Source organism: Plodia interpunctella, chromosome 21 (genome assembly GCF_027563975.2).
Source record: "Plodia interpunctella isolate USDA-ARS_2022_Savannah chromosome 21, ilPloInte3.2, whole genome shotgun sequence".
Taxonomy (NCBI): Eukaryota; Metazoa; Arthropoda; class Insecta; order Lepidoptera; family Pyralidae; genus Plodia; species Plodia interpunctella.
The window spans coordinates 6896073-6923239 of NC_071314.1; the positions used below are offsets into that span (position 1 = coordinate 6896073).

The 27167-nt window shown below is 36.3% G+C and overlaps 2 protein-coding genes across 3 annotated transcripts; one reads left to right on the forward strand and one right to left on the reverse strand.

The window, feature by feature from the left end:
• On the forward strand, nt 1-15994 carry LOC128679355 (coiled-coil domain-containing protein 63-like). The gene is made up of 10 exons (XM_053761526.1): nt 1-141; nt 1874-1996; nt 4680-4874; nt 7436-7575; nt 7715-7889; nt 9741-9920; nt 10603-10753; nt 11310-11481; nt 13789-13927; nt 15651-15994. The coding sequence occupies exons 1-10, from the start codon at nt 70-72 to the stop codon at nt 15774-15776; spliced, it is 1473 nt and encodes a 490-aa protein (XP_053617501.1). The 5' UTR covers nt 1-69; the 3' UTR covers nt 15777-15994.
• On the reverse strand, nt 15988-27133 carry Sse (Separase). Of its 2 annotated transcripts, none has more exons than XM_053761525.1 (14): nt 26918-27133; nt 26260-26394; nt 25928-25994; nt 25001-25185; nt 24622-24789; nt 23640-23782; nt 22748-22875; nt 22176-22533; nt 20684-20852; nt 19674-19809; nt 18795-18977; nt 17942-18087; nt 17019-17169; nt 15988-16129 (listed from the first exon to the last, which is right to left on the reverse strand). In XM_053761525.1, coding segments are annotated over exons 1-14 (2088 nt in total). In that variant the 5' UTR covers nt 27036-27133; the 3' UTR covers nt 15988-16128. The 2 variants fall into 2 exon arrangements, with proteins under 2 accessions (XP_053617500.1, XP_053617499.1); XM_053761524.1 differs by having other exon boundaries at nt 17015-17169.
• Nucleotides 27134-27167: the final 34 nt, after the last annotated feature.

Here is a 27167-nt window from a genome sequence, read left to right on the forward strand (position 1 = left end):
CTTCGTAAAAACCATTTCCGAAAAAGAGTCTAAAGAAGTGAAGAACAAGAAATCTAAGAAGAAAACAAAATGGCCGTCCCCACTGATGATATGGAGATGGAGAAGATTGCCGAAGATGAACTATCCAAATTGCAGAGACAGGTATATCTATAACTTCTTTATTAGAAATATTTACACTCATATTTTATTCATTTATAGTGTATGAATACAGAGATATAAGACAGAGACAGATAGGAAAGTAGGTAGTTTCTCTAAAAGTAGGCAAAGCAGGGCCATGAAATAGTGTTATATTCCAACACGCGATACGAAGATTCTTTTTACATGTGTCAAAAATAGGGGCTTGTAAGACAGCGGGCACAGGTGACGTTACAAATGGAGCCAAAAATAGTTTTTATTTAAAAAATACTAAATGTTACCATAAATAAAATTGATCAATTAAATTGACATTTGATTATTGTGTTTCATTATGTGAATGAATTTAGGTATACTGTTAGAAACAATAAATAAATATTGTATTAATACATAAATAAATAATATATTAATTGTATGATTAATTCGGACTGATCACATTGTGTAATTATATTTTAAAGTAGTTGTTATGACCGGTGTACATTTGCCGCTATTTTTGTGAGCGATCAGTCCTCTACGAGTATGGTTTGAAAAGAAAGGAGAATAAACGCTGTTGAAATGGAAGTACGTTTTATTATTTAATGAATAATTGTTTATCATCACGCTTATTCATTACATAACACTCGTTATTTGGAAATTCAAGTAAATCTAAGTATATTTCACTTCTGTAACGCGGGAATAGTTGATAATTTCAAATATGCCTAATGAACCTTTAAAATTTGCCATGTTCCCGCTATTCTACATAATTTTATTTAATACACAGGTAACTGCCTATATCATATTAAACAAACTTTACACGTCTTATTACTATAAACCTTGAAGGTTGTGACGTACCTACTCGTTAAAAAAAACGTAAAATCATAAAGCGTATCTACCAAATAAATATATAATTGAGCATGATTCGATTACGGAAATCAGAAATTTAATAGACGTGCGTGTACAGTCAACAACACATCAAGTTATCAGCATGAACCTCTGGGGCGCGGTAATAGCGACGAGTTTGCAATGAATTTGGGTAAAATAGGTTGGTGTGCTGATGATTCGTTTATGCAAGGTCTTCCATCATTTAAGAAATATCACTTAGTTGATGTAAAAGTTTATGATAATAAGCTTTTTAAAGATATTGTTTAACATAAAATGATGGACGGACATTCCTTTCCTGTTCCACATATATATGGGATATAGGTTGGCCGAGGTTCAGAGTTTGTCCCGGAATTTTGTATGTTGCCTCGTGTCCAGTAAGTTCACTTCTACGACACAACTTAACCCCATAATTGGCTTATATAGTTAGCAAAATATACTGATTGTGTTGTTAAGACAACCAAAACCCCCGACTTTCAATATTCATTTCGCTACAACTTTTGAACGGCTGAACTGATTGATGATAAAATTATCTATGACACAAAAAAAAACTAAACGAAAATCGGTTTATCCGTTCGGGAACCACGATGCACTGAAGGACAGATACACAGACAGACACGTTAAACTTATAAGACCCCTCTTTTTGCGTCGTGGGTAAAAAAATAAATCGGTAGATGCTAGGTAGAATAATAATTTATATTTACTTTAAGTATTGAATTATTAGACACAACTTTATACTTGTACTTCGAATCATTTTGACAAAGAAATGGACCTCAGTCGTCATCAGACCACCGTCGCGCGTAACACCTCTTGGTTTATTGTCGTTAATTAAGTAATATTGTTTTACAACATTTATTTTTGCTAATACTAATAAACGTTTTAGTTCCGAGTGATGGAGATCGACCGAGCGACGGTGACGAGCAGCGTGCAGCCGACTCTGAGGGTGCAGAGGAATATAATCAGGAGTCTCAACACGGAATTGGAGAAGATCATGATGGAACTCAAGGTGATGATGAGTTGAACGACCCAGTCGAAGAATTTTCGCTCAATACACGCACATGTTTATAACCCCTGACGACAGGAGCTTTGTGTGCGCTGTGTGTTCCGTATGTCTCTCCGTGGCATCTTAGCAACGAAACGGTCCAGTCGATTTTGATCTAGTTTTTTTTTTATATTTATAAGAGAATTCAATCGAGAGTAATAAAATCAATTATATTGTGTACAGCGTAGCATGATCTCATGTGGTATTCGCTATATATTAAAAAAAAATGATAAAAAATTTACTGGCAATTGAGGCTTAAACCATATTTTGTCAAATCCATTAAGGATTAAAAATCAAAGTCTCTAATTATACTAATACTATTATATACTTAGTGATACTTAAATATTTGTATACTTGATTAAAATCCATTAAATCGAAAATGGAACTTTTTTTTGTCTTAAGCAAGCATGCACGCACGAGCCTTTGCATTAATAAAGCCAAGGTCCGAACCCAAATAGATTACGTGCGTAAAGATTTGGTCGAGAAGGCTTGCTGCAAATGGTTGCACGTAGACTACGAGGTCAGGGAACAAGACCGTAAACAAAAAAAAAAAGGTTTCCCAAAGAAAAATTAAAGATATATGGATTGGATATACATAGATAGATCATATGTTATAAGTAGATAATATCCAAGATATATGTTATCACCAACACCAATAACAATCGTTATTATGAGTGTTGCGGATAACATATTATCTTGGAGCGTGTGATGATAGCCACACGGGTATTTTATAATTAAATAGGAGAAGCTTTAATTAGTGATCCTATCTCGTCTGTATAATAATAGCATTTATGTCTGTCTCATTTTCGCGTGTTCCTTGTTTCATTCGGAGCTGTGACACCATGAAAACTGAGGTCAGCTTAAAAAATAAATCTTAAATTTTTGAAGCGATGTGATTGTCAACCGATTTCTTGTGTGACTTCAACCTTCCTTGGGATGTTTGAGGCGGGCAATCTCCGAAACTACCAAACCGATTTCAAAAATTATTTCATCATTAGAAAGGTACATTATCCAAGATTGCTATAGGCTATATTTTATCCTACGTGAACGAAGCCCCGGGCAACATCTAGTATTCTATAAGGGGCTGGTCGTTTTTACTCCTAAATCCTAAGTAACATCACGAAGCCACGGAAGTTTACAACACAGGTACCTACTTCACTTAATTTGTCATTTTTAGGATTCCGTAGTCAAAGGATAAACGTAACCCTATTACGAAGACTCAGTTGTATGTCTGCCTGTATCCCATGAACCATGATAGTTAGATGAAATTTTCACACTATTCCTGTTGCCGCTGTAACAATACTACAATGTACAATACTCAAAATAAAAGACTACATTTTTTGGAAATCCGTTAAAACATACCGAAAAAATTTTTTAAGGCTAAAACCCATACTACAAACGTTATTTACTGCCATTTTTATAGATAACTAGCGACCCGGGCCGACTTTGCTCAAGATCTATAAATCTTCAAGATTAAATTGTTCAAAACAACAGTGAAAACTGCACCAAATCCGTAGAAAGCTTAGAAACGGACAGACACAGATGGCTACTTTGTTTTATATTATGTAGTGATAGTACGGAACCCTTGGTACGCGAGTCCGACTCTCACATGATCGGTTTTATTTCTCAAAATCCCCAAACTGTGCCCACAGCACGCGCTTACAAGGTTTCTCAACCTTCGACTACACTCGCAGATGATTATTGCAAATGCGACTCTATTACCATGACATAAGGTCCATGCTAGGTAATTATACTTGCAGTTGTCTGTACTTCGTGCGATTGCTGGAAATTTCGCTTTTCCCTGTCACGTTTTAACGATGATCGTCTTCATTTGTAAAAGTGTGTGTGACGAATTTTTTAACAATATTGTTTTGTAATGATTCGTATGTTTTAACAAAATTAGACTGGATTACGATATATAGTTTTTTTATCCTACCAATCAGGCAAACAGACATGCGATGCGGCTCACCGGCGGTACCTAAGCTTAGACTAAACTATGGAGCCCTTATTAATTTTATCTATGCTATGGACGAACACGAGGTGTCACACGCGCGTTGCCAACTTTGTCTAAGATCTTTTTCCATAGTACCCGGTGATTGAACTGAATCTCTCACCCTTCAACTCAGAAAATCACCTTTTCGAACTATACATGAGTTAGATTCATACAAAATGGGTCACGAATGGGTTTCGAACCAAAGCTTAATTTTTAATCGTGGAGAACGGAGGCGACGCGACGTTATGTACATGAGATGGGACATCGCTAGACACAGTGCATGAACATTTGGCTACGACTCAGAAGGTGGTAAATTAATAGTACAATAACAGTGGAAAATCCGTTGCGTGATTTATAAAAATTAAACTAAAAATTTAAGAAGCTCTCCGACTCCCAAGTTGCTGTCATCTTCTCAATGGCTATAAAACACCTGACGGTTTCAAAACGACTGAACATACATTTTGCAAACATAGCTAAGAACACATTCGATTAAAGATTAAGATCAAAATTGGTTTAGCCCTTTGGCTGCTACGGTGCAAGCAGACATACAGATATACAGACACGTTGAATAACTTCCCTTCCTTCGATTACAGAGTAATCGGGGGTTTAAAAAATAAATTACCAAACAAAATATTACAATTAATTTTGTTTCAGCTAACGAAAAGCACATCGAACGTTCTAGAAAACGCCAGAACCCGCCAGAATCTGGTATCACTTCTATCGGAGCACGAGAGATGTTCAGCGGAGGTGAAACAGCATAGGGCTACCATCAGCGAGCTGGACTTCCTCCTCAGACAGGTGCAAAAGGAAATAAAGGGTCTCAAGAGCAAAGGCACTGGATGCGAAATGGTGAATTTTCTGAGTGTTAAACTACCTCACTTCTTCTTCATAATCGTATTCCTCATGGCTGAGGGTCGTGTCGTGGTCATTACGTGAAATGTAACACACAAATCTTTCTTGGCACTATTAATGGAGTGGTTTGACAGTGCCCTCTTTAAGTCACACAAAACTTACTCCTCTGTATACAAGAAGAAGCAAGTGGTAGTCGATGAAAACTACTAGGTAATAATTACATGAGTCAGATTTGTATCCAAACTTATGTAGCACAAGAAGTATTCGAATCTGGGCCTTTTCAATCCACAACCATTACACCACCACCGCTCAATCTTCAAAAATCTTTAAATTTATAATAAAAAATTAAAAATCCACTGCATTTTGAATAATTTCTAGAAACTTAGAACAAATCTTACAAGATCATACATGTAAGTAGTAGACAAATATTTTTTCCCATTACATCGCATCGTAAAATAATAAATCTGAAAAATTCCAATTAGATTCCAATTATGCCATCATATTTAGCAATGAAAAATATGAGTACAAAAATAATAATAATAAGAATAGACTCGTGAGGGATTTGAACCCCCGACCACCACCGTTACTAAGTAAAGCGGGCGCTCTAACCGCTGAGCTAACGAGTCGTTGTTTTGTCAGGCAAAATCGATGATCTTAGTCTATAAACTTTAAAATAATTCATCTACCTACCTACATTTTTTATAACACACAAATTTTGACGACCTCCGTGGCCCAATGGTCATCATGCCGGAGCATACTCTGGAGGTTCCGGGTTCTATCCCCGTTCAGATCAAGACGGTAAACGATCTTTTTCAGATTGTATCGTTGAGGTAATTAATATCCCATAACACAAGTCTAGAACTTATTTTTAACTCAATCTGTGTGATTTGTCCTTTTATTATTCACACAAAAATCTTGGTACAATTGAGTTAAACCCGCCTAAAAATGTCCTCTGTCCAAATACTTCACTACGGGGCTTCGCTCCCGTTGTAATACCGGGATAAAAAGTTTATTGTTTATTCCAGGTTATATTCTACCCGTGTATCAAATTTCATAACAATCCGTCCAGTAGATTTTGCGTGAAAGAGTAACAAACATACACTTCACAAACTTTCGCATTTATAATATTAGCTAAAAAAACAAAAACGTATCACATAAAATAATTAAGTACTTTTGTGTTCACGAGAGGAATCGGATTACTTACTTTATTATGTATAAAATAAAATGCTTATTCAAATAACCAAATACAATAATTAAATATTATTTGAGTGGATCAATTTCTTTAAGAGCGAGAAATACTTTTTGACTCCAAATCCTTGACGTCATAATTATTCCAGTCATAGGTACAAGCTCCGTATTTTTTTTTACATTAAAAATGGTAGCCAGACCCATAACTGTTTAATTATGACAAAAACAATACTATATTGCTTTATTATTATTACTTTTTCTTTAATCGCAAAGGCAAAGACCAAGCATTTGAGATTTGAGTGAAAATTGGGAATTAAAAAGTATACAATTAGAAACGACTCGTGAGGGATTTGAACCCCCGACCACCACAAATTATACTGTTAAGTTGGCGCTCTAACCGCTGAGCTAACGAGTCTAATTCGTACTGAGCCGAATTAAAAATCTTCTCCACATATTAACCAAATTCATCAGCTACCCTCAATTTAGTTTTATTTGCGACAAAGGTGACTACGGCAAAAGTGGAACTAAAAGTGTTTGTAGCAAGTTACTACCTAAATGTTAAATATGTTTATAATTTGAAAGACAAGCGAATAAATAATATCAAAATATCGCTTAGCCCTGTCCTGGGCTCGTTTTAGGCAAAATTACCTAATCGACTTATTAAACTAACAAACTTCTTACTTAAACTAACAAACAAACACACATTTGAAATCAATATCAATCAAACATTATCTTTATGATGGTTTCATAAATTTATTTAATAATATTTAGTCCGTTGTTGTCCGTTGTTTATTTAATAATATTTAGTCCGTTGTTGTCCGTTGTTTATTTAATAATATTTAGTCCGTTGTTGTCCGTTGTTTATTTAATAATATTTAGTCCGTTGTTGCAAATCGAAATCATATTTTTACCTACATCAAACAATAATTTGAAAGCATTTTAGCGTTTTTGCTCATTAACCCACCACAGGAGCAAGTTCTATATAACTATATAGGAGAGTAGTGTAATATTTGTTTATCTGTTTGTAATTACAGAAATAATGTTATTGCAATTATGAAGAAGGTATAGGTACTTACCATACACCTACAACGGTGGGATTATCCAATGATTTCATAGTTCATGGCGTCACTACTCGAAATCACTAACTCGCAGCAAAAAATAACCCTTTCTCTCATCTGAGCATTTGGGGTTTTTCCTGAGTCATTGAGCGTTGGAGCCCAGGGTCCGCAATATGCTTATGCTATGGAATTATCTGAATTTTATACCTTTATTTCATCATCTATCAAACAGATGATCAAATTATTAGACAGATGATTGTATTGGTATACTAGGCACAAAATTAATTCTTTTTAATCACTCTCATTGAACAGGAGTACGCCAACACCCTAACCAATCAGACGATGCTGAGCCAGCTGGAGAACCGACTGGATACGGCCATGAAGAAGTTCAACACGGTCAACAGTGAGAACTTCAACATTCGCCTCGAGATAGACAAGTTGCTTAGAGATCGGTAAAAATCATCTTTATTTATCTCCTAACAATATTTAATTTATATTTAACAACATTTAACTATACACTCACCAGACTCCTATCTCCCATCTTCGGGAAAGAAACTGGTGAAATACTGGTCGTATCCATCTATGTTCCAGCCAATTTTTCAACATGATCTGGAAGGGCCAGGTGAAGCGACTGATGGACGGCAAGACCCAGATTTTGGATTTGGTAGAACAAGCCATCACCACGTACGACCAGAGGGAAGAGTGGTGCTCCAAACTCGACGCCTTGAAGGAGAAGGCTGCTGTGGATTACAGGAAGCATTGCATGGTAAATATTTATAATAGGGCATATTACGCAAAGCTCAGGGCAGATGGCTCTACTGGTACAACTAAGGTACACAAACATTGCCAATGGACGCAAAAAGTGCCAATTTTCAATATTGTTGCAGATTTACGACCAAAAATACTTTCTACGCAATCGTGGCGCGAGTTTAAAGGAAAAAGGAAGGATTTAGTGGATTATCCTGAAAATAATAACACTGTTTTAGGTTATGTTCTGCATTATTTGGTCAACTGTGGTCATGAACTGATATAAACTTGATTTTAACTGAAGATCTTACCTGTACGAAGTCCACATTTTAATAAGTCTTCACGTGTGAAGTGTTCCGAGCTTCTTTTCGACCGTTTACTGGCTCGAAAATTTTACAGCGTGAGGCGTATTCCATAGTTTTCGAAGATTTTTATCTTATGGAAAACGATTTTTCCCAATATTTCGGCACCCGAATATGCTACATTGTTGTATATTTTCACGAACGAATGCTTACATAATGAAAGGATTAATAATTAATAAAATACTCTAAAATAATCGTTTTAATCGACATAGCAAAAGGCGGCAAAGCTGTACCTAACATACAGTGTTGTACTCTGGCGGGATAAATGTGCAGTAATACTACTTATTTATACACGAAATGAAATGGCCAACACTATGCCGCCTGCTTGGCATTATTAATATGATTTAAAATATTAATTTAAAAAAAAATAAGTTGTTTCGGCTCGAGAGGGATTTGAACCCCCGACCTCCACTTATGATTAATCAACCGGGTGCTCTTACCGCTGAGCTATCGAACCTAGCTTGTAGGTGACGAATTTTACGAGTCATATTGTGTGGCAAAATTTATTATTGACTAACGTGCTTACTGACGATATCAAATAATAAATGAAGTGCGCTCCATAATTACTCGTATTGTTTCTATTTCCTTTTTATAGTGATCTAGGTTAGATTAGGTCACTATAAAAAGTAAATAGAAATAATATTAACATTTGTTATTGGTTATTGTTTTTTTAGTAATTACAATGTGTAGATATGCCTAACTATAGGAGATTAGCATGAACTTGAGTGATTATAAAATAAGTACCTATTTCGAGTGCTTAAACATTTTGCCAAAATACTAAGTCTATTTTTGTTTGACCTTCGCTCACGTGCACTTTTGAGATTACTCTTGTCATACAAAAATCAGCTCTATTCGCAACAGTGATGTTGAGAATAGAGCTGATTTTTGATGAGTCAGATTAGTATAGATACATACATGTAAACTCCGAGCAATTTTACTCCCGAATAAGAAAATTATCGTATACTAACTTCGCCCCGGGGCTTCGCTCCCGTGGAAATTTCCGGATAAAAGGTAGGTACCCTATGTGTTATTCCAACTTTCATAACAATCCGTATACCAAATTTCATAACAATCTGTCGAGTAGATTTTGCGTGTAAGAGTAACAAACATACACATACACATCCTCACAAACTTTCGCATTTGTATTAGTAGGCTAGGGCTATACTGTGTGAAGAAAATGGCAAAAACATCTAGATAACTAAATATTACCTATACAATAATAGCGGGATTTACGTATTCGTACTTTATTTCGCTGGCTCAGTGGCGCCCCATCTTGAAGACTTGTCCAACAATGGGACTTAACGAACTTGTTGTTGGCAGCTTTTTTGCTCAGCCATGTCTCGCAGTACAGCAAAAAGGAAACGCCGCCATTGTTTTTGGGCACGTTCCCGCTGTGGCGCGCTGTAAGATTATATTTATTTGTAATAGTTTATCTTTGTGTGTATTTAATTTTGGGAAATTAATGAAAAAAGTTAAACTGTAGGTACTTGTTTTCTAATAAATTTCAGGAAGTCCGCGAGCTGCAAAGGCAGCTGGATCACAGCTTAAAGTTAGAGGAGTTCCTGAGGACAAAGGGAACGGTCAGACTGACAGCAGCCGACGCCAAGGCCGAGGCGAAGAGGCTGGAGCAGCAAGAAGCTGAATTGAGGACTTATAACAACTATGTTAACATCTTGGAGGCTATTAAGGTGTGCTTTCAGGCTAGCTCGCAAGACTACAGACTCCTTAAGTAAAAAGGGCGGGAGATCTACTGCGTGATATAATATACGAGGAGTAGGAACTTAAGTCCATTATCTTACCCCTTCAAGCTTTATCTACTCAACCAATCTTCTTGAAATTTTGCATACGTGTAGTTTGAAGTATGGAGAAGGACATAGGGTACCTTCCATCCCGAAAAATCAACCCGGGCGAAGCCGCGGGCAATAGCTAGTATACATATAAAAGCCACATTGGTAATTTGAAGTCTGAACAAAAGGATGCGGTTAAACTCCAGGAATGTAACCTCATTATGTTTTTCACATCGCCTCTGTCAATTTATGCCATTCACCTCTTAATCTTACAGTTTGAATTAAATTACTATCTGGCTATCTGTTAAATTATATACATCTGTCAAGTTTCAACCCCTATTTCGTCCCTTCAGGGTTAAAATTTTTCAAAATCCCTTCTTAGTGGACGTTCAGATTATGAAAAGAAAGATCAGTCCAAATTTTACGTTTCGGCCGTGCGTGCGTCTATATAGTTCATAAATTATTTAATCTAAGGTGCGTCTATATAGTTCAGATCATAGATTATTTAATCTAAGGCCCCATTTAGCTGTATAGTGGTCTTGTTGGTGGTTTCTTCCGTGGTCTAATTCGATTATTTCCCCAGGAGTTTGCCGGCGAAGATGACGTGTCCAAGTTGATCCTGGAGTTCAACCGGCGCGAGGAGGAGAACTATGCGTTGTTCAACTATATCAACGAAGTCAACACAGAGTTGAAGAACTTGAACGATAATGTTAAGACGCTTAAAGTTACCATTGGTAAGTGATCTTTGGGACAAGTAGACTGATCGGGAAAATAGACTTGAGGATTGGAGGGATTTGGTTTAAATCAAATCATTTATTCAGAAATTAGACCTTCACAGGCATTTTTTTCACGTCAAATATAGAAATTTCTCACAAGCTACAAACTACTGGTATTTTGGAACGATCACTGCTGAGAAGAAATGCCGAAAGAAACTCATTTGAGTGTTGGTCCCTATCATGCCAGAAGGGCTTACCATTATTGTTTCTTACAATTTTTTTTTCTAATTAAGTTTAAAATATGTCCATGCTACTCAGAAAGGAAATGTGGCCAGTGTGATGGGATTCTTTGAAGGCTATTGTGTCCCTTGGACGCTTCGTACGAATCCAAAGGAGCATATGGAGTGGTCCTAATCCAGGGCGGAACCACCATACAACGCCATACTTATAATAACAATACATTATTTTTATAAGAAAAATGGTAAAACGTGAACATTGAGATCTGATTGAGTATATTTCATCCGGGAATATGCAAAGGTTGAGAAACTTAAGACTAAATGATGGTATGTTACAGAGGAAGAACACGCCAAATACGAAGCCAAACTTCTCCAGCAGCAGGACAGCATAGAGTCTCTGAAATCCACTTTGGAGAAGAAGAAAGAGTCGACGAAGAATCTCCGCGTGGCGTGCGAGAGAAGCGAGGAAGTGTTGGCTATCCTGCTCCAACACATACAGACTTTGGCTCAGTAAGTTCTCTTTTTTAACTAATGAATAACCTACTTCACACTCAAGGTTCACGCTTCAAGCATTATCTAAAGATTTTGTCCGTGCATCTATAACACATTAATGGGTGAATTTCACGACTGTTTGAACGCGGTGTGTAGCGTTTCATTAATGTCGCAATTTTTTTTTAATAAAGAATTAAAAAAAAAATTAAACATTTATACATTGTACCAGTACTTCACTTATTTATAAAATAGGATAAATTGATTACTGTGTAATGGTACAATTTAATAAACACTAATGATAGCCCACGGCGGCATTTGTGATGAACGCTATTAGTCTTACTTTTTCGCTCACTTCAATTCCGGAGACTGTGCGAAGTGGAGATGGAAAAGTAGGAAAGTGTACCCTGGGCTTCGACGCTCAGTGACCGCGTAAGCGACTACAGAACGCTCAGATTTTCATAAGGCTCAGATGAGAGACTAATGTGGTAGTATATGTTAAATACATTAATCATTTTAAACCCCGACGACAGGAGAGGAGTAACAAGTTTAACATGTCTGTCCGTGGCATCGTAGTGGCCAAACGGTTGAACCGATATTGATTTAGTTTTTGTAATTTGAATGAGAATTCAACAGAGATTGTTCTTAGCTATAATGTTTGGAAAATGTGCCGTTTGGAAACCGTCAGCTCTTTTCTAGCTGATGAAATGTTGATAACAACTTAGGAGTCGAGTGTTTCTTAAATGTTAATTTAGGTTTTTGCTTAGTACACGTACTGAATCAGTGATGTCATCCATCACAAACCAAAATACTGTCTTACGTCATATGCCAGATGGACACAAAGCAACTATCACATAGTAGCCATTACAATATTTTTGTATTCTTGTTATTTCCATTACATTATAAAATAGATGTAGTTTACCTTGATCTGCCATTTTAGATAAACTGATAGCCTACTAGTTGGTGATTACACTGATTAGAGCCTTACGTAATAAAGATAAATTGTCTGTCCCCGGGCATCGGTTGGCCAAAGTTAGAACGTCTTTTGTTGGGAACTGTATCCGTTTTTATAACAAATTGCCTAAATGGATTCTTGATTTGCCGGACAAAAAATTTAGAAATTATATAAAAGAAGTACTTTGTAAAAAGGCATATTACAAGTCTGATGATTATGTGAACGACAATAATATCTGGCCAAAGCATAGTGCAGTATCCTCAACATATGTAATTGATTTATAACATTATAACGTACGTTTTGTACATTTAGCTTTTTATTTATATATATATAGGTATTTTGTGTGACAATTTTCAATAATTTTATTGGAAATACAACTTTTATTTTATTTGTTTATTCAAATTTTGTCATTTTTAATAATGATGTAAATTCGTCCTCCTAATTTTTAATATATGTATAAGACCTATATTTGTTAATTGACGTCCTTGGAGAAAAGGCTGCGGTGAAGTTTGTTGCGCCGCTTCTTCTTAACTTCCGCTTTGGAAGCCGCTACTGCCGGCTTCCAAAGCGCAAGTGAAGAAGTAATTTTTTTGACGTCAAAAAGTGATGTATATCATCCTAAATTGAATAAAGAATTTTGAATTTGAATTTGAACTGTATGGATATACAGTTATGATAAATTCAGATTTATGAATGGCTTCTTTAAATTCTGGTAAGTGTCAAGATGGTAGAGATTACTATATACTTATCTTGATACATATACTACGTCGCGTCTTTGTCATTCACGGGGTAGACAGAGCCAATGGTACTGAAAGTTGAAATTCCAGAAAATGTAGCCAAATGTAATGCTAAGTACTAAAATCCCAAGTGCACTCAATTGACGTCTTACTAGTGTTAACCAATCGTTCACCCATGTCAAAACTCTAATGTATTGTTAAATTCCAATCCTATGAAACCATCTGGTGGGCCGTATGCTTGTTTACTTACTTGGTAGTATAAAAATTACAATTTATATTTTTGTCATTATTTATATCTCTTAGGACTAGGAAGATAAATAAATATATTAGGACAAATCACACAGATTGAGCTAGCCCCTAAGTTCGAGACTTGTGTTATGGGATACTTAATCAGTAGTACTATATTTTATAACAAATACAATTTATAATATATAAATAAACATCCAAGACCAGGGCCAATAAGAAAAAGATAATTTTACATCTTGACCCGACCGGGGATCGGACCCGGGACCTCTCGGTTCAGAGGCAAGCACTTTACCACTGCGCCACCGAGGTCGTCAAAAAGATAGAAAAAGAGAGGAGCCTCTCTTTATCTACCTAAGAGGGTCTTAAGTTCTCATATTTTTCCGTCTCCAGGTCTTCCGAGTGCAACTCACTTCCACTACTCAAACTCCTTGGCAAGTACTTCGAGGTGAACGTGACAAACGCGCGACTTTACATCAAGAGTTTAGAGAAGAAGATATCGGAGATAGTCGACGTCATCAAGGTCGATGAGGTGAGCATACATACTTTGCTTGACGATGGCAACAGTAACCACGATAACCAAATACGAATGAATGAATGGATGAATGAATGGATGAAGAATGGATGAATGAATGAATGGATGAATGAATGGATGAATGAATGGATGAATGAATGGATGAATGAATGGATGAATGAATGGATGGATGAATGAATGGATGAATGAATGGATGAATGAATGGATGAATGAATGGATGAATGAATGGATGAATGAATGGATGAATGAATGGATGAATGAATGGATGAATGAATGGATGGATGAATGGATGGATGAATGGATGAATGGATGAATGAATGAATGGATGAACGAATGAATGGATGAATGAATGGATGAATGAATGGATGAATGAATGGATGAATGAATGGATGAATGAATGGATGAATGAATGGATGAATGAATGGATGAATGAATGAATAAATGAATGAACATTTATTGCCAAAAATTAAACACCACAACACATTATAATGATAACAAACATGTAAGTAAAAAAGAATCTTATCACACAAGCAAATACAAGTGTGTAAGCAGAGTTGTCACGTTGTACCGTGGGTTTATTTCGGCAAATAGACGCATTCAGCGTATATTGCAGTCACATCAGTAACTTCAGCGCTGATTTCAATGGAGCTATCGCGAATGAGTCACGGGCGAGTGTGGCACATAAAATACATCAATATTACCAGGTCAATCGTATGATGACCTCGGTGGCGCAGTGGTAAGGTTCTTGCCACTCAACCGACAGGTCCCGGGTTCGATTCCTGATTGGCCCGGGTCTTGGATGTTTATCTATATATGTAATTGTTATAAAATATAGTATCGTTGAGTTTAGTATCCCATAACACAAGTCTCGAACATACTTTGGGGCTAGCTCAATCTGGGTGATTTGTCCTAATATATTTATATTTATTTATTTATGTATAATATTATATATACATATAATAAACATGAATAAATAATTGACCGAGCGAGCTAATTATCAATATTAATATAGCTTCATTGATCAATTTTATTTATAACAAGCGGCACGTCCCGGCTTCGCTCGGGTAAAAACATAATAAATTATACATCTAAACCTTGCTCAGTAACCACACTATTGGTGAAAAGTGCATTCATCACACATGAAAATCCGTGTTTAATACACGGTCACACACAGTCCTCTTCCGTCGACGACGAAGGCCGTGTCTGTCATGACACAAATCCGTGTCTAATACACGGATTTTCATGAGTGTCAATGTTTTTTGAGTTTATCGCGAACAGACAGACAGACACGACAGAGGACTTTTGTTTTATATTATTATGTATGTAAGGAAAAGTGCATTTAGTTTTCATTTTTGTTGAAACGCTTTTTTGTTTTGGCTAATAATTATAGAAACCTATAAAAATATGGCGCTATTTAGGGAGCCCTCTTAACTAAGAAACACAAAAATGCTTTACTACACTCAATAGTGACTAACCTCTTTCTCTCATCCTCGTGTATTCCAATTACATTCGGAGCTGTGACGCCCAGAGTTCGCATAAAAAAATCAACCATACAATTTTGAAGATTTGACTAAACTTTTATAATGACCTGCCCGATGTCAACCCTCTTTGGGGATGCTGTTGTTGCCTGTCAGCTTCTGACATGTCCCTTAGTGCAACACACGCGCCTGGTAACTGAACTACATTATAATAGGAGAATTATATTTTACTTTTTTTCCAGTACTTACAACGCTGGTCGGACAGCAAGGAGCGCACGCCGCCGTCGTCCCGGCGCCGCCGCCCGCGCCCCGCGCCCTCCCCGCGCGCCCCCACCCGCACGCCGCTGCCTCTCTCACAGAGAGGATAGACTACAAAGGCTATCTACCAAGAGTTTAGCGGAATCCGAATGTCATGTTTTGAATATTGTTTTGTAATTGTTTCTAAAATGTTACTCATAACTAAATTTATACACTGCCCGAATCATATTATTGGACCTTAATGCTACTGCGTTAAGACACAAATTTGTCTGTACGCAATATAAGTAATATTCAATTTGTTTAACTAAAACAATGTAACACTTAAAAAAAATCCTTTTAATTCTATACCATATACAAACACATGCCATAAGTATGTATTTTACGTATCTAATTTTGTCGTCAAATCATCACAGATGAAGCAGCATTAAGATTTCTGACATTTCAGCCATCTTCGTTTAAAAACCTGAAAACAAACATTTTTATAAAGAAATTTCTCTCTCTTATTCTCATATATTCAGGTCCGTCGGGATCATTTAATAAATCTTTACGTATGGAAGACTAACTGCGCCCCGGGGTTTCGATCCCGTGGGAAGTACCCTATGTGTTATTCCAGGTTGTATTCTACCCGTGTGCCAAATTTCATAACAATCGGTCCAGTAGATTTTGCGTAAAAGAGTAACATATGTACTTACATACATACATCCTCATAAACTTTCGCAATTATAATATTGGTAAGATTCAGCTGTTTTACCGACTGACACTTGCCTGACGTCAACCATCTTTGTGAATGAGAATCCTTACATACTAATATTAAAAATGCGAATGTATGTTTGTTCGTCCTTCATATACGTCAAAACGAAGCATACCATCGATTGATTCAGTAATGTTTGAATGAAATAATATGTTAGGACGGTGAAGGAAAAAATAGTGAATAAAACTTACGTTTGTTGTTTTGTGTGATGCGAATGCGATTGTCTATTGTTCTACCTACATTTTTGCTTTGTTACTCTTGATAGCCGCACGCTCATTGTAAATAACTACACTTAGATTTAATTGTGTTCTCTCAGTCAATGAAATACCATTGTATTTTTTATGAGAAATAAAGATCTTTAAACCTAAACATCGTGAGCAAACCTGCACACTGGTTGATTATTAACTTAATTGGAGAAAACAATGGCAAACCACTCCATTACTAATATGTATGTATAATTCCACGTAATGACCACGACCTTCAGCCATGAGGAATACGAATAGTCGTATTCCTCATGGCTGAAGGTCGTGGTCATGTGTTCTTGTGGTGGTGGGTTCTTCATAGGAAGAAGAAGAAGGATGGTGAAGTAATAATGACCCACTATCCGTCGTCCTCCGGGATTCGAACCGGCAGCCCCCTGGCCACCATGCTGCTGGCGATCATCACGAAGCTGCTGGAGCCGCGCGCGCGGCACAGCGCTCGCAACAACTCACGTTCTGGCACGAATGGGGATTTGTCTTCCACCTCTGTATCTAAACATTACAGGGAATATTATAGTGGTAGTTAATTATATTTATTGTAAAAAATATATTATTCAATCTATTTAATATACTAGTAGTTTGCCACGAACTTAGACGTTGCTAACACAATAACTTTTGTTAAGTTTTTACAAAATTGGCAAATATTTCAAAATTGGCTTAGCCGATTTTGTCCGAATTTTACCGAATTTCATCAAAATCGGGCCAACGGTTCGAAAGTTATCGCGTTACAAACATACACACATACAAACAACATAAATACACACACACACACACACACGAGGTCTAACATTCTACTTGGGTATTATTGGGTACTATACATACATACATACAAACCCACATATACATACATACATACATACAAGGTATGATATGCCAAAACACAAGTATGTCAAAATAATATATGCCTAACTCGTTATGCTAAATTAAATTAGGATAAAAAATTTATGCGGAAAAAAGAGATCCCCTTTCCAAATTATTTTACACTAGATCAAGGAGTTTATTGCAAGTTATTATAGTTTTACATTACACAATGTAGTCACAGTCTACTAAACCGAAAATGGTGGCCACCAAAATCTTCTTGGTAGAATCTTCGTAGGTATAAATGTGATGGTGGCGCTAGTGTGCAGTTATGTACACTAAATAAAAGTTTGTAAAAAATATTAAGCTTAAGATATGTGATAAGACTACGTCCAATGTCCAACGACCTACATTATAAACAGATTTGAAAAGTAGAAGGATAAAAAAAACATAAATATATAATTACCCAGCACTCCCTGGCTCCACTTGGCCTTGCCCACACTTTGCCAGGAGTGGGCAGCTTTCGACGGCACGTACAGTGACACCAGAGTGCTGACCATTTTGTCCACCTCCAAGTCGGTCACTTCCCAAAGCATTCCGATTACCATCGGACTGTGATAGTAAATAAAAATTGTATTCTTTATGGATTTTTAAATTTCCTAAATATTGTTTAATTTAGAATATAACGTGGAAAAGTGCCCATGAAGGCCTAATTTCTGAATTATTTGATTTTAATTTATATATCAAAAAATCTAAGCAATCCTTTAAAATTTTACTCAATTTAATTTTTATATCCATAGATGGATCCCTGAAGAATATTGGAGAACTATATTTTTGTGTTTGCAATGTTTGACGACCTCGGTGGCGAAGTGGTTTCTGATTGGCCCGGGTCTTGAATGTTTATCTATATATGTATATGTTATAAAATATAGAATCGTTGAGTTGGTATCCCATAACACAAATATAGTACTTACTTCGGGGCTAGCTCAATCTGTGTGATTTGTCCTAATATATTTATTTATATTTATAATGACGTCAGTTAGCATTTTTATCTACAAAAGACTAACCACCCGGCTAAATGTAGATGATGATGCGAGGCAACTAGTGGAAATCTATTCGGACAACAACCACAGACCCAAATAAGTGCAGTGATGAACACAATAACATAACATTTGAATCTCAAAAAATCTGAACAATCCTCAAAAGTTTTACTCAAATTTATTTTTATATCCATAGATGAATTTCTGAACAATATTAGAGAACTAATATTTTTGTGTTTACAATGATGTTTGTTTGTATTTTGACTATAAAAGACTGACCATCCGGCTACGTGTAGATGATGATGCGAGGCGGCGGGCGGAGCCCTGCCCTCGCCCCTGCAGAGCCTGACGGAGCCGCAGCCCGACAGCAGGGCGCTGGCGGTGGTCCCACAAGCCGCCTCCACCCCCACCCCGTTGGCCCCACCCGCCCCTAATTGACAGCCATCGCCGTGCCCGCAATATCTGAAAAATGGAACTCATTTAAATATTGTCATTTAAATCGTAAACTGTAGATAAGCTAGCTAGGTATCTACTGATATTGATCAGGTCAAAATAAATTGAAATTTTAAAAATTCGAATATGATTTTACCCATCGTCGAACCTAATATGGATAATATGTGTGGACCCGGTAACGCCATGTTCAGAAGCCACGTTAATGACGACTCTACAAGTAAAATAAATCTAATAATAAAATGCGAAAGTCAGATTGACAGTCTTACCCATGTTACATACAATGCTGTCTGTCACAGCTAAATCGATATAATCATAGGATATAATAGATATAACTTTTTTTGCCCGCAGCTTCGCACGCGTGAATTTCATAGTAAAATCTCGGTCATTCTTTTACCGCGCATTCTATAAGACTGGTAAACATATATGATTCAAATTCGTTTTCCTATTTCCCGCTACGTGTCTCGTCCCGCATCTTGTCCAATCCCGCTTCCCGCTTCCTTCCACGTACCATTTCCTACATGTTGTCCCGTCCCGCCACTCCTTGCCTCGCCCATTTTCCATTTCGTGTCTACGTCCCATTTCCCGCTACGTCTAACTCCCGATATTTGCAACGCGTGCATAATCATGATCTACATATAATCATGAGAGGAATGTCTATAGCACCCGTGCGAAGCCAGGGCGGGTCGTTATGTTTATAACACTTACAGAAAAACGTCGGACTCCTTGAGATAGCTGAGGAAGCAATCGGGCGGCGGCGGCTCGCCGATGTGCCCCGACCAATCGCCGCACCAGTATTGCACAAACGACACCATACGCTTTTCCATGCGGTCCAAGTTTTTATCTGTCAAAAATCTTATTCAAAACTAGCTGTTGCCCGCGGCTTCGCCCGCGTTATTAGTTAGCGTTATAGAAAGGTGTCTATGTCCTTCTCTGTACTTCAAACTACATGTATGCAAAATTTCAAGAAGTTTGCTTGTGTAGATAGAGAGTGAAGAGGTAACAAACAAACTTACTTATTAGTTAGGATTATAGTAATTTATTTGCTTAAATAAATAATTACTAAGATGATCCATACATTTTTCTCAAGTCACATATTTGATTTAGTAAGGAAGAGCTGATTTTTTGTTCGAAATTGCTCTCACACGAAAAGTTGTTAAGTATCATAGACTGAGCATAGACAAAAAGAGCTAAATGATTAAAAAGTCACACTATCAATATATATAAAACTCTTCCGATACTGATTGACTGGCTGACAGACAACGTACGGCCGTACTACTGGGCGTAGGAAGCTGAAATTTGGCATGTAGGTTCCCTGGGGAGTGTAGGTGAGCACTAAGAGAGGATTTTTGAAAATTCCACCCAGAAGGGCTCTGTCTCTGCTCCGCCCGCGTGAATTTCCCACGGGATTTGTACTATTTTCCGGGATGAATGGTAACCTATGTCTAATGTACTCACAATTGCAAAATTTCTGGAAATTTGGTTTGACAAACAAATAAACAAACTTACTTTCGGTGATAGGAAAATATCCTTACATATATTATAAAACAAAGTTCTCTGCCGCGTCTGTCACTGTGTCCGTGATAAACTCAAAAACTACTGCACGGATTTTCATGCGGTTTTCACCAATTGATAGTGTGGTTCCTGAGGAAGGTTTAGGTGTGTAACATATTAAGTTTTTATACCGAACGAAGCCGATAATAATAAATAAATCTCACCAGGATTTATGACGTATCTCCCGACATCGGAGCTCGACACGAAGTATCCATTCACGAATTTTTTTTCATGTATCTTGTACAAGTTGTACAAGAAATGTATATTCTCCATGCGACTGACCGGATGGTGGTTCAGAACGGGCAGGGTTTCCCACGGGAATGTGTCTAGCATCTGGGATTAGATTGGCTCAATTATAATGTCGGCTCCATAACGGATTTCACATACATTGCTTGTTATATGTACTGTGTGTTGATCAGTGATCGGATATTCTAGTGCATATTCACCTAAAGCTCGATGTAGTAATACCACCTTTAAAATGTATGTTTTTATACCACGATTTAAAAATCATGAATTATTATTGGATTTTATTGAAATGACATATAATTCGGTGCAAATTATTGATTTGAAGAATATTATTCCATTTTTAGAATTCCGTACTAAAATTCTGTCAGATTAAAATTTTATATTTTTAAGTACGTACATAAAATAAAACTAAGATGGCTGTTTAAGTAAATATTAGGTAAATTAGAATAAAATCCGATAATAATTCATGATTTTCAAATCATGGTATAAAAAAAATAATTATATTTTAGAGTTGATATTATATAACTTTAGGTAAATATGTACTAGAATATCCGATCTCTGGTGATGATACACGCCCTCAACACATGTTTTATGTGACGTCATAACCATTGTTTGACGAAAACGTAGGCGGCTTATTGGATATTTGTAAATCCAAGCGGCTGCACATTTTTTTTTTAGTAAAGGAAAAATAAAAACTCACCTTGACAAACCCAGAAAACATTACCCTTCTTATATGCGCAGTCATGTAAAATAAAATTGACTTTGTTGTATAAACAAATCACAAATCAGAATCGATTAAATCTTTTTTTTTAAGGTCCTGTACCTCAAAAAGAATAAAGAAACCCTTATGTAATCACTCATAAATCTATACTTATTTGGGTCATAGACATATAAGTATGTCTACCAAATTGAACTGACAGAGGGACGAAAAAGAGTTTTTTCTAATGTGGCGTGTATATTCAAGGCAGGGAACCCTTATACGAAAGTTCAACTCGCACTTGACCGATTTATTTGATTTATGTACCGATTCAAAATCAAAATCAAAATCAAATCATTTATTCAGAAATTAGGCCTTCACAGGCACTTTTTCACGTCATATTCTAAATTAAATGATGTTTACCAAAGCTACAAACTACTAGCATTTCGGAACGACCACTGCTGAGAAGAAATGCCGAAAGAAACTCATTCAAACAGTGTTGGTCCCTATTATGCCAGAAGGGCTTACCATTTTTTAAATATAAATTTATGTATAATTTTTTATCAGTAATATAACATGTAAGTACACAATAAAGCTTGCTTAAAATTTAAATATTTAATTTAAATTCCATCTCACTTCCTATAATGGAGACCATTGTCAGAAGTGGGATGGAATCCTTCACCTTAAATAAATCTAAAATTCGAAACACTCACCTCATCAACAATAAGAATGACAGGATGCCTTTTCGCTTTCTTCAAAGCCGCCCATTCTTCTCCATCTTTGACCACCAACGCCGCTTGCGAGAACGCCTTGATTCCATCAACAACGGTAAAGTGGTGTATACTTTCAAACGCTCTGGACAAACACGTCAAACACAATTCGTTCAGAAATCGAAAGTCTTTGCTGCAAGTATGACAGTCACCATTCAGAAGTTTCCTTATTTCGTCAGGGTCGCCATGTTGTGTTAATATTTTCCTGATGCAAGATTTCAGTTGTTGCGATGACAACACTGGACTGCTTTCTATTAAGTTGTATAATAGGATCTTCTGTTTGGTGTTCAGTTTTATGAACCTGTAATAAATATTATTCAAGGTCAAAAAATCACAGCCCGAAACTTAAAAAAATAAATGTATTTTTTTAAATAGTTTTAAGGCCTCTCTCTCTCTCTCATTTGAAAATATCTCTTCTTCTATCAGATCTTCGTACCGTCTGAATGAGCAGAGGTTCTATCGCTCACAGGCATTTGACATAACTTTACAGTTTATAATGTGCAAACCAGACTCACCCCCAATCTCCGATGGTGGTGTCCACCAATTTGACAATTTTGTCTCTAAAGCCTTCCTCCACCAGCCTCCCAGTCAGTAAACTACCCCAGCCGCCAAGCCACTCTTTATCCATCACCATAATCACACTCTGATAGTAAAAAAGAAAAAAATGACATAAGCATTTTTACAAAAATGTCATTTTTGACACAAGTTTTTTTTTGGAACAATAAACAACTGTACAATTTATGTCTTAGTCTAACTTACAATTTACGTTTAAAGTATTTTTAATTGTACGCCTATAACACTGTCCACAGATTGAATACAATAAAATAAATAAATATCACAGAATCTTAATTGCAATCAATGTGTGAAAAAAAAAACATGTCCGTACAGTAAACCGTTGAGGAGTTTCTACGTCCGGAACCGTTACCGGTTGCAGGATACGGTCGTGTGCTGCAACCGGTTGTAAAATGTGTTGCAAATGTGTTGAAGATTTAGTCCCACAAAGACTCCCATAAATATTTTTCTGTAATATATCCTATGTACAGACATAGCCCACTGTAAACTCATTCCAAATTAAACACCAAAAATTCGCAAACTTCACTGATTTTGCCAAGTGGAAACAACATTCCTCCTCCCTCTTATTTTTTCGTAGTGTTGCCAGTTTAGAAAAAACTTAAGTAAAATACCATAATCCAAATGTCGTTATTTTAACGTTATCGCTTATAAATATGCAATACATATTTTGAAAATGTGAATTAAATAAATTAAGGGTTACACCACTTACAGATATTATATGTATAAATGATGAATACAAACTCTCTCTCTCTCTTTTTTAATTTTTCGTAAAACAAACAAAAATAATGACTTTTATGTGACAAGAATGTTACAAATAGAAAAACCAGTACAAACCTTCATCCTGAGGTCAATGTCCTCCCGTCGGTTCCAGTAGTTCTGAACTAATCGCTTGTTGTTAAGAAACTGAGCCTTGTCTATGGTCTCGAAGTTGTCGTCCAGAAGAGAGTATAACTCGGTGAACAATGGTTTTGTCCCTTCTGTAAAATGTTAAATAAAATAAATATTTTTATTTTGTATTTATTGTTGTCAGAGTTGAAGCGGTGCTGGTGTAATGGTTATGACACCCGCCTGGGGATCGAAAGGTCCCAAGTTCGAATCCTACACGTACCACATGAGTTTGTGTCACCAATGTGACTCATAGTAGTTTTCATAGACCACCACCTGCTTCCGGTGAAGGAAAATCGTGAGGAAACCTGCAGACAGGTTGATTATTAACTTGTGTGAAATGGAGAAGGCAATGGCAAACCACTCCATGAATAATACCAAGGAGCTTGTTGTGTGTGTTTCATTCCACATAATTACCACGACCCTCAACCATGAGGAAACCTGCAGACAGGTTGATTATTAACTTGTGTGAAATGAAGAAGGCAATGGCAAACCACTCCATGAGTAATGCCAAGGAATTTGTTGTGTGTGTTTCATTCCACATAATGACCACGACTCTCAACCATGAGGAAATACGACTGTCGTCAGAGAGATCTTGTTCGATTCTACCCATGACAAAAAATCATGTTCATGTTGTAAACCGTTTAGGAGTTCCCCGCCGGGTGCCGATCCCGGGTGCTCCATCTGGTCATGCTTATCATAATAGTGTATTGTCCTGGAAACTCGAGCGACGTGGGATATTGTAACTCTGTAGGACAAGTAGAAGTAGGTGAAATTTAACTTGCAAAATTTGATTACAGACAGACAAACATTAGGACAGATGAAACGGGCACTCGATCCATATGCACATAATACACAGAATGGGTTAATAATGAAAAGGGTTAGGAAGTACACAAAAAAAAATCTCGTACAAAACAAGTAAAAAAATTACCTTTATGCACATTAGCAGGGATTCGCACAGTAAGAGGTCCGTGGTCTCCCAAATAGTCATTGCTGTACATGGTCAGGTATATAGAATCAATCTCTGTTCGGACCAATTCAAATGATTTTAAATTCTCGTTCGGGTTGTACGGTGCAGTTAGTTGTACTATAGTCCATTCTGTACGAATACAAATTCAAAATTATTTATTCAACTTAGGATCATGTATATAATTATACCAATATGTTTATAATTCTTAACTTTAAAAAATAATATTGAAGGTTCTTCTGTGATTTCATGACTGTATAACTTCAACATTCTCATCGACTTCCAAATATGGATAAAATCAGTCCAGTATGTAGAATAATAACAGGAGTTACATAAAAAGTACCTTTTGGCAATTCCTTCAAAATCTTTTGTAAGTTATCTGTATTGTTGTGAGGTCCAAACCTCAAATATTTTTTGTGAAATGGCTCCACCTCTATCCTCAAAGTTTTCAACTTTTCTGTCAAGTTTTCTGTCACATCAGCTGGTTTCGGGCAAAGAAAATCTAGCAATTCTTCGTCCTCCTTGGAACTGGAAATAACAATCAACTAAAAATGGTTTACATTCGAAAGCTGAAATACGGGAAAAAACAAAAATATAATTGCATTCACATATGAAACATAGCAGATTCTGAGCGCCGACGCTCAATGGTTTTATTACGCTAGAAGAAACTGGGCAAACACTCAGATGAAATGAACACATATGAAACACTACACTGATATAATTATATAAAACTAGAGCTCGCCTGCATGAATTTCCACTCCCATAAAGAATAGAAATAAAATATCAGACTTCTTTTATCGCGTAATCTGCAGGATTGGTAAATCTCTCCTTTAATTACCAAACTTCGCTATGTCCCTATCCTTTGTATCGCGACGTATACTGTCCCGATTTCCGCAGCGTGTCCCGTCTGCTACAAGTCTTATCTCGTTTGTTCCCACAACATGTCGACACAACAAGTCCATTTTCATTGTGGAAAATAAAACGGGACTCGTTACGTGAAATGGGACATAGGTGTCACATAATCAAGATATGATTACATTTGTATACATTTTATTTTCAATGTGGAAAACGTAACGGGACTAGTGTCACATTTTTTATTAGCCTCAAACATGAAACAAAAAAATTATATGTCTGACTTTAATAACAATGTTCCTATGTAGTTTCAAATGAGATGCCATGTTTAAAATATGCATGCTGGATGCAGGGCATAATGATACCTTTTAAAAATAAAAAAAATATATTTTTTGCAAATATAAAAAATATTACTTACATAGGGTTTGCATCAATCAAATCTTGTATGGGCTGGATATAACTAGTAATCTTGTAAAGTTTATCATCTGAAATATATAAAAGATATCACGTAACAATACAATTTTAATTATATTTGTTTATCGAAGAATAGAAAGGCAGGCTCCTTTTTCAATAGGTATTTACAAAAAAGTTTTAATACATTAATTATTACTAAAGAATTACCAAAAGTAATAATAAATGTATTCATCATTCATCATCAATTCATCAATAAATGTACTGAAATATATTTATTTCTTTTCTCTGAATATATCTCATGTTTTTAACAATGCTTTTGATTAAACATGTTCTTACTTGCAGCCTTCATCTGTTCCTCTCTGTACACAGCCATAGTCCTCAGTGTAGCAGACACAGCCTCGCTGAACTGAAAGGCACAGTTCAGTTCTTCTCCGTTTGATAAACATTCTTCACCTAGCAGTTTTCGACCACCTGCAATGTAATGCACAATGTGATAAAAAAAATAACTTTATCTAATACTTTTACACTTATTTTTCTTATTTATTTTTTGTAACAATATTATAGAGAGAAGGACATAGCTGCTTATTTTATAAGAGTCTTAAAGACTACATTGTTATATGGCCGTGAGGCCTGGACTATCACATTTAAATCAAAACCAACTTTTGGCATACAGAAAAATATTCTGGAAAATATTGGGCCTTACAGAATATGCTTTCTCAGTAAAAAAAAAAAAAGAAATAGAGAAGCTGTAACGGAGCTGAATACAATGGGCGTAATAAAGTCAATAAGTCACGGCGATTAGGCTGGCTCGGTGGTCTGGAGAGCATGAGGGAGGGCTAGGATTAACTTTCGGATCTGGTTTTCTGCTCCACATAGTTATAGGTATAAGTCCTGTATAATATAAAAGCAACGTTTGGACACAAAAAATATGTTTGTGCTTCAAATAAATGTTTTCTATTTCTATAAAAAGAGAAATGAAAAGACAAACACTCACTTTGATAGTTTGGCCCACTTGGCGTAGCAGGCGCCTCTTTAACAAACTTGTTAAGTATGTTCTTAAACAGTGGCTTTGTAAATTTAATTTCGTCGGTGAATACATCGAAATCTTCCATAATTTTACCTTTTATACATAGGTATAAACAAAAAGTAAACAAACTTAGTTTAGTCCAACTACCTACCAGCTAAATTCAAAATTCAAATGACAGTCTGAGTCTGTTGACAGTTGAACTTTGTATAATTTAAAT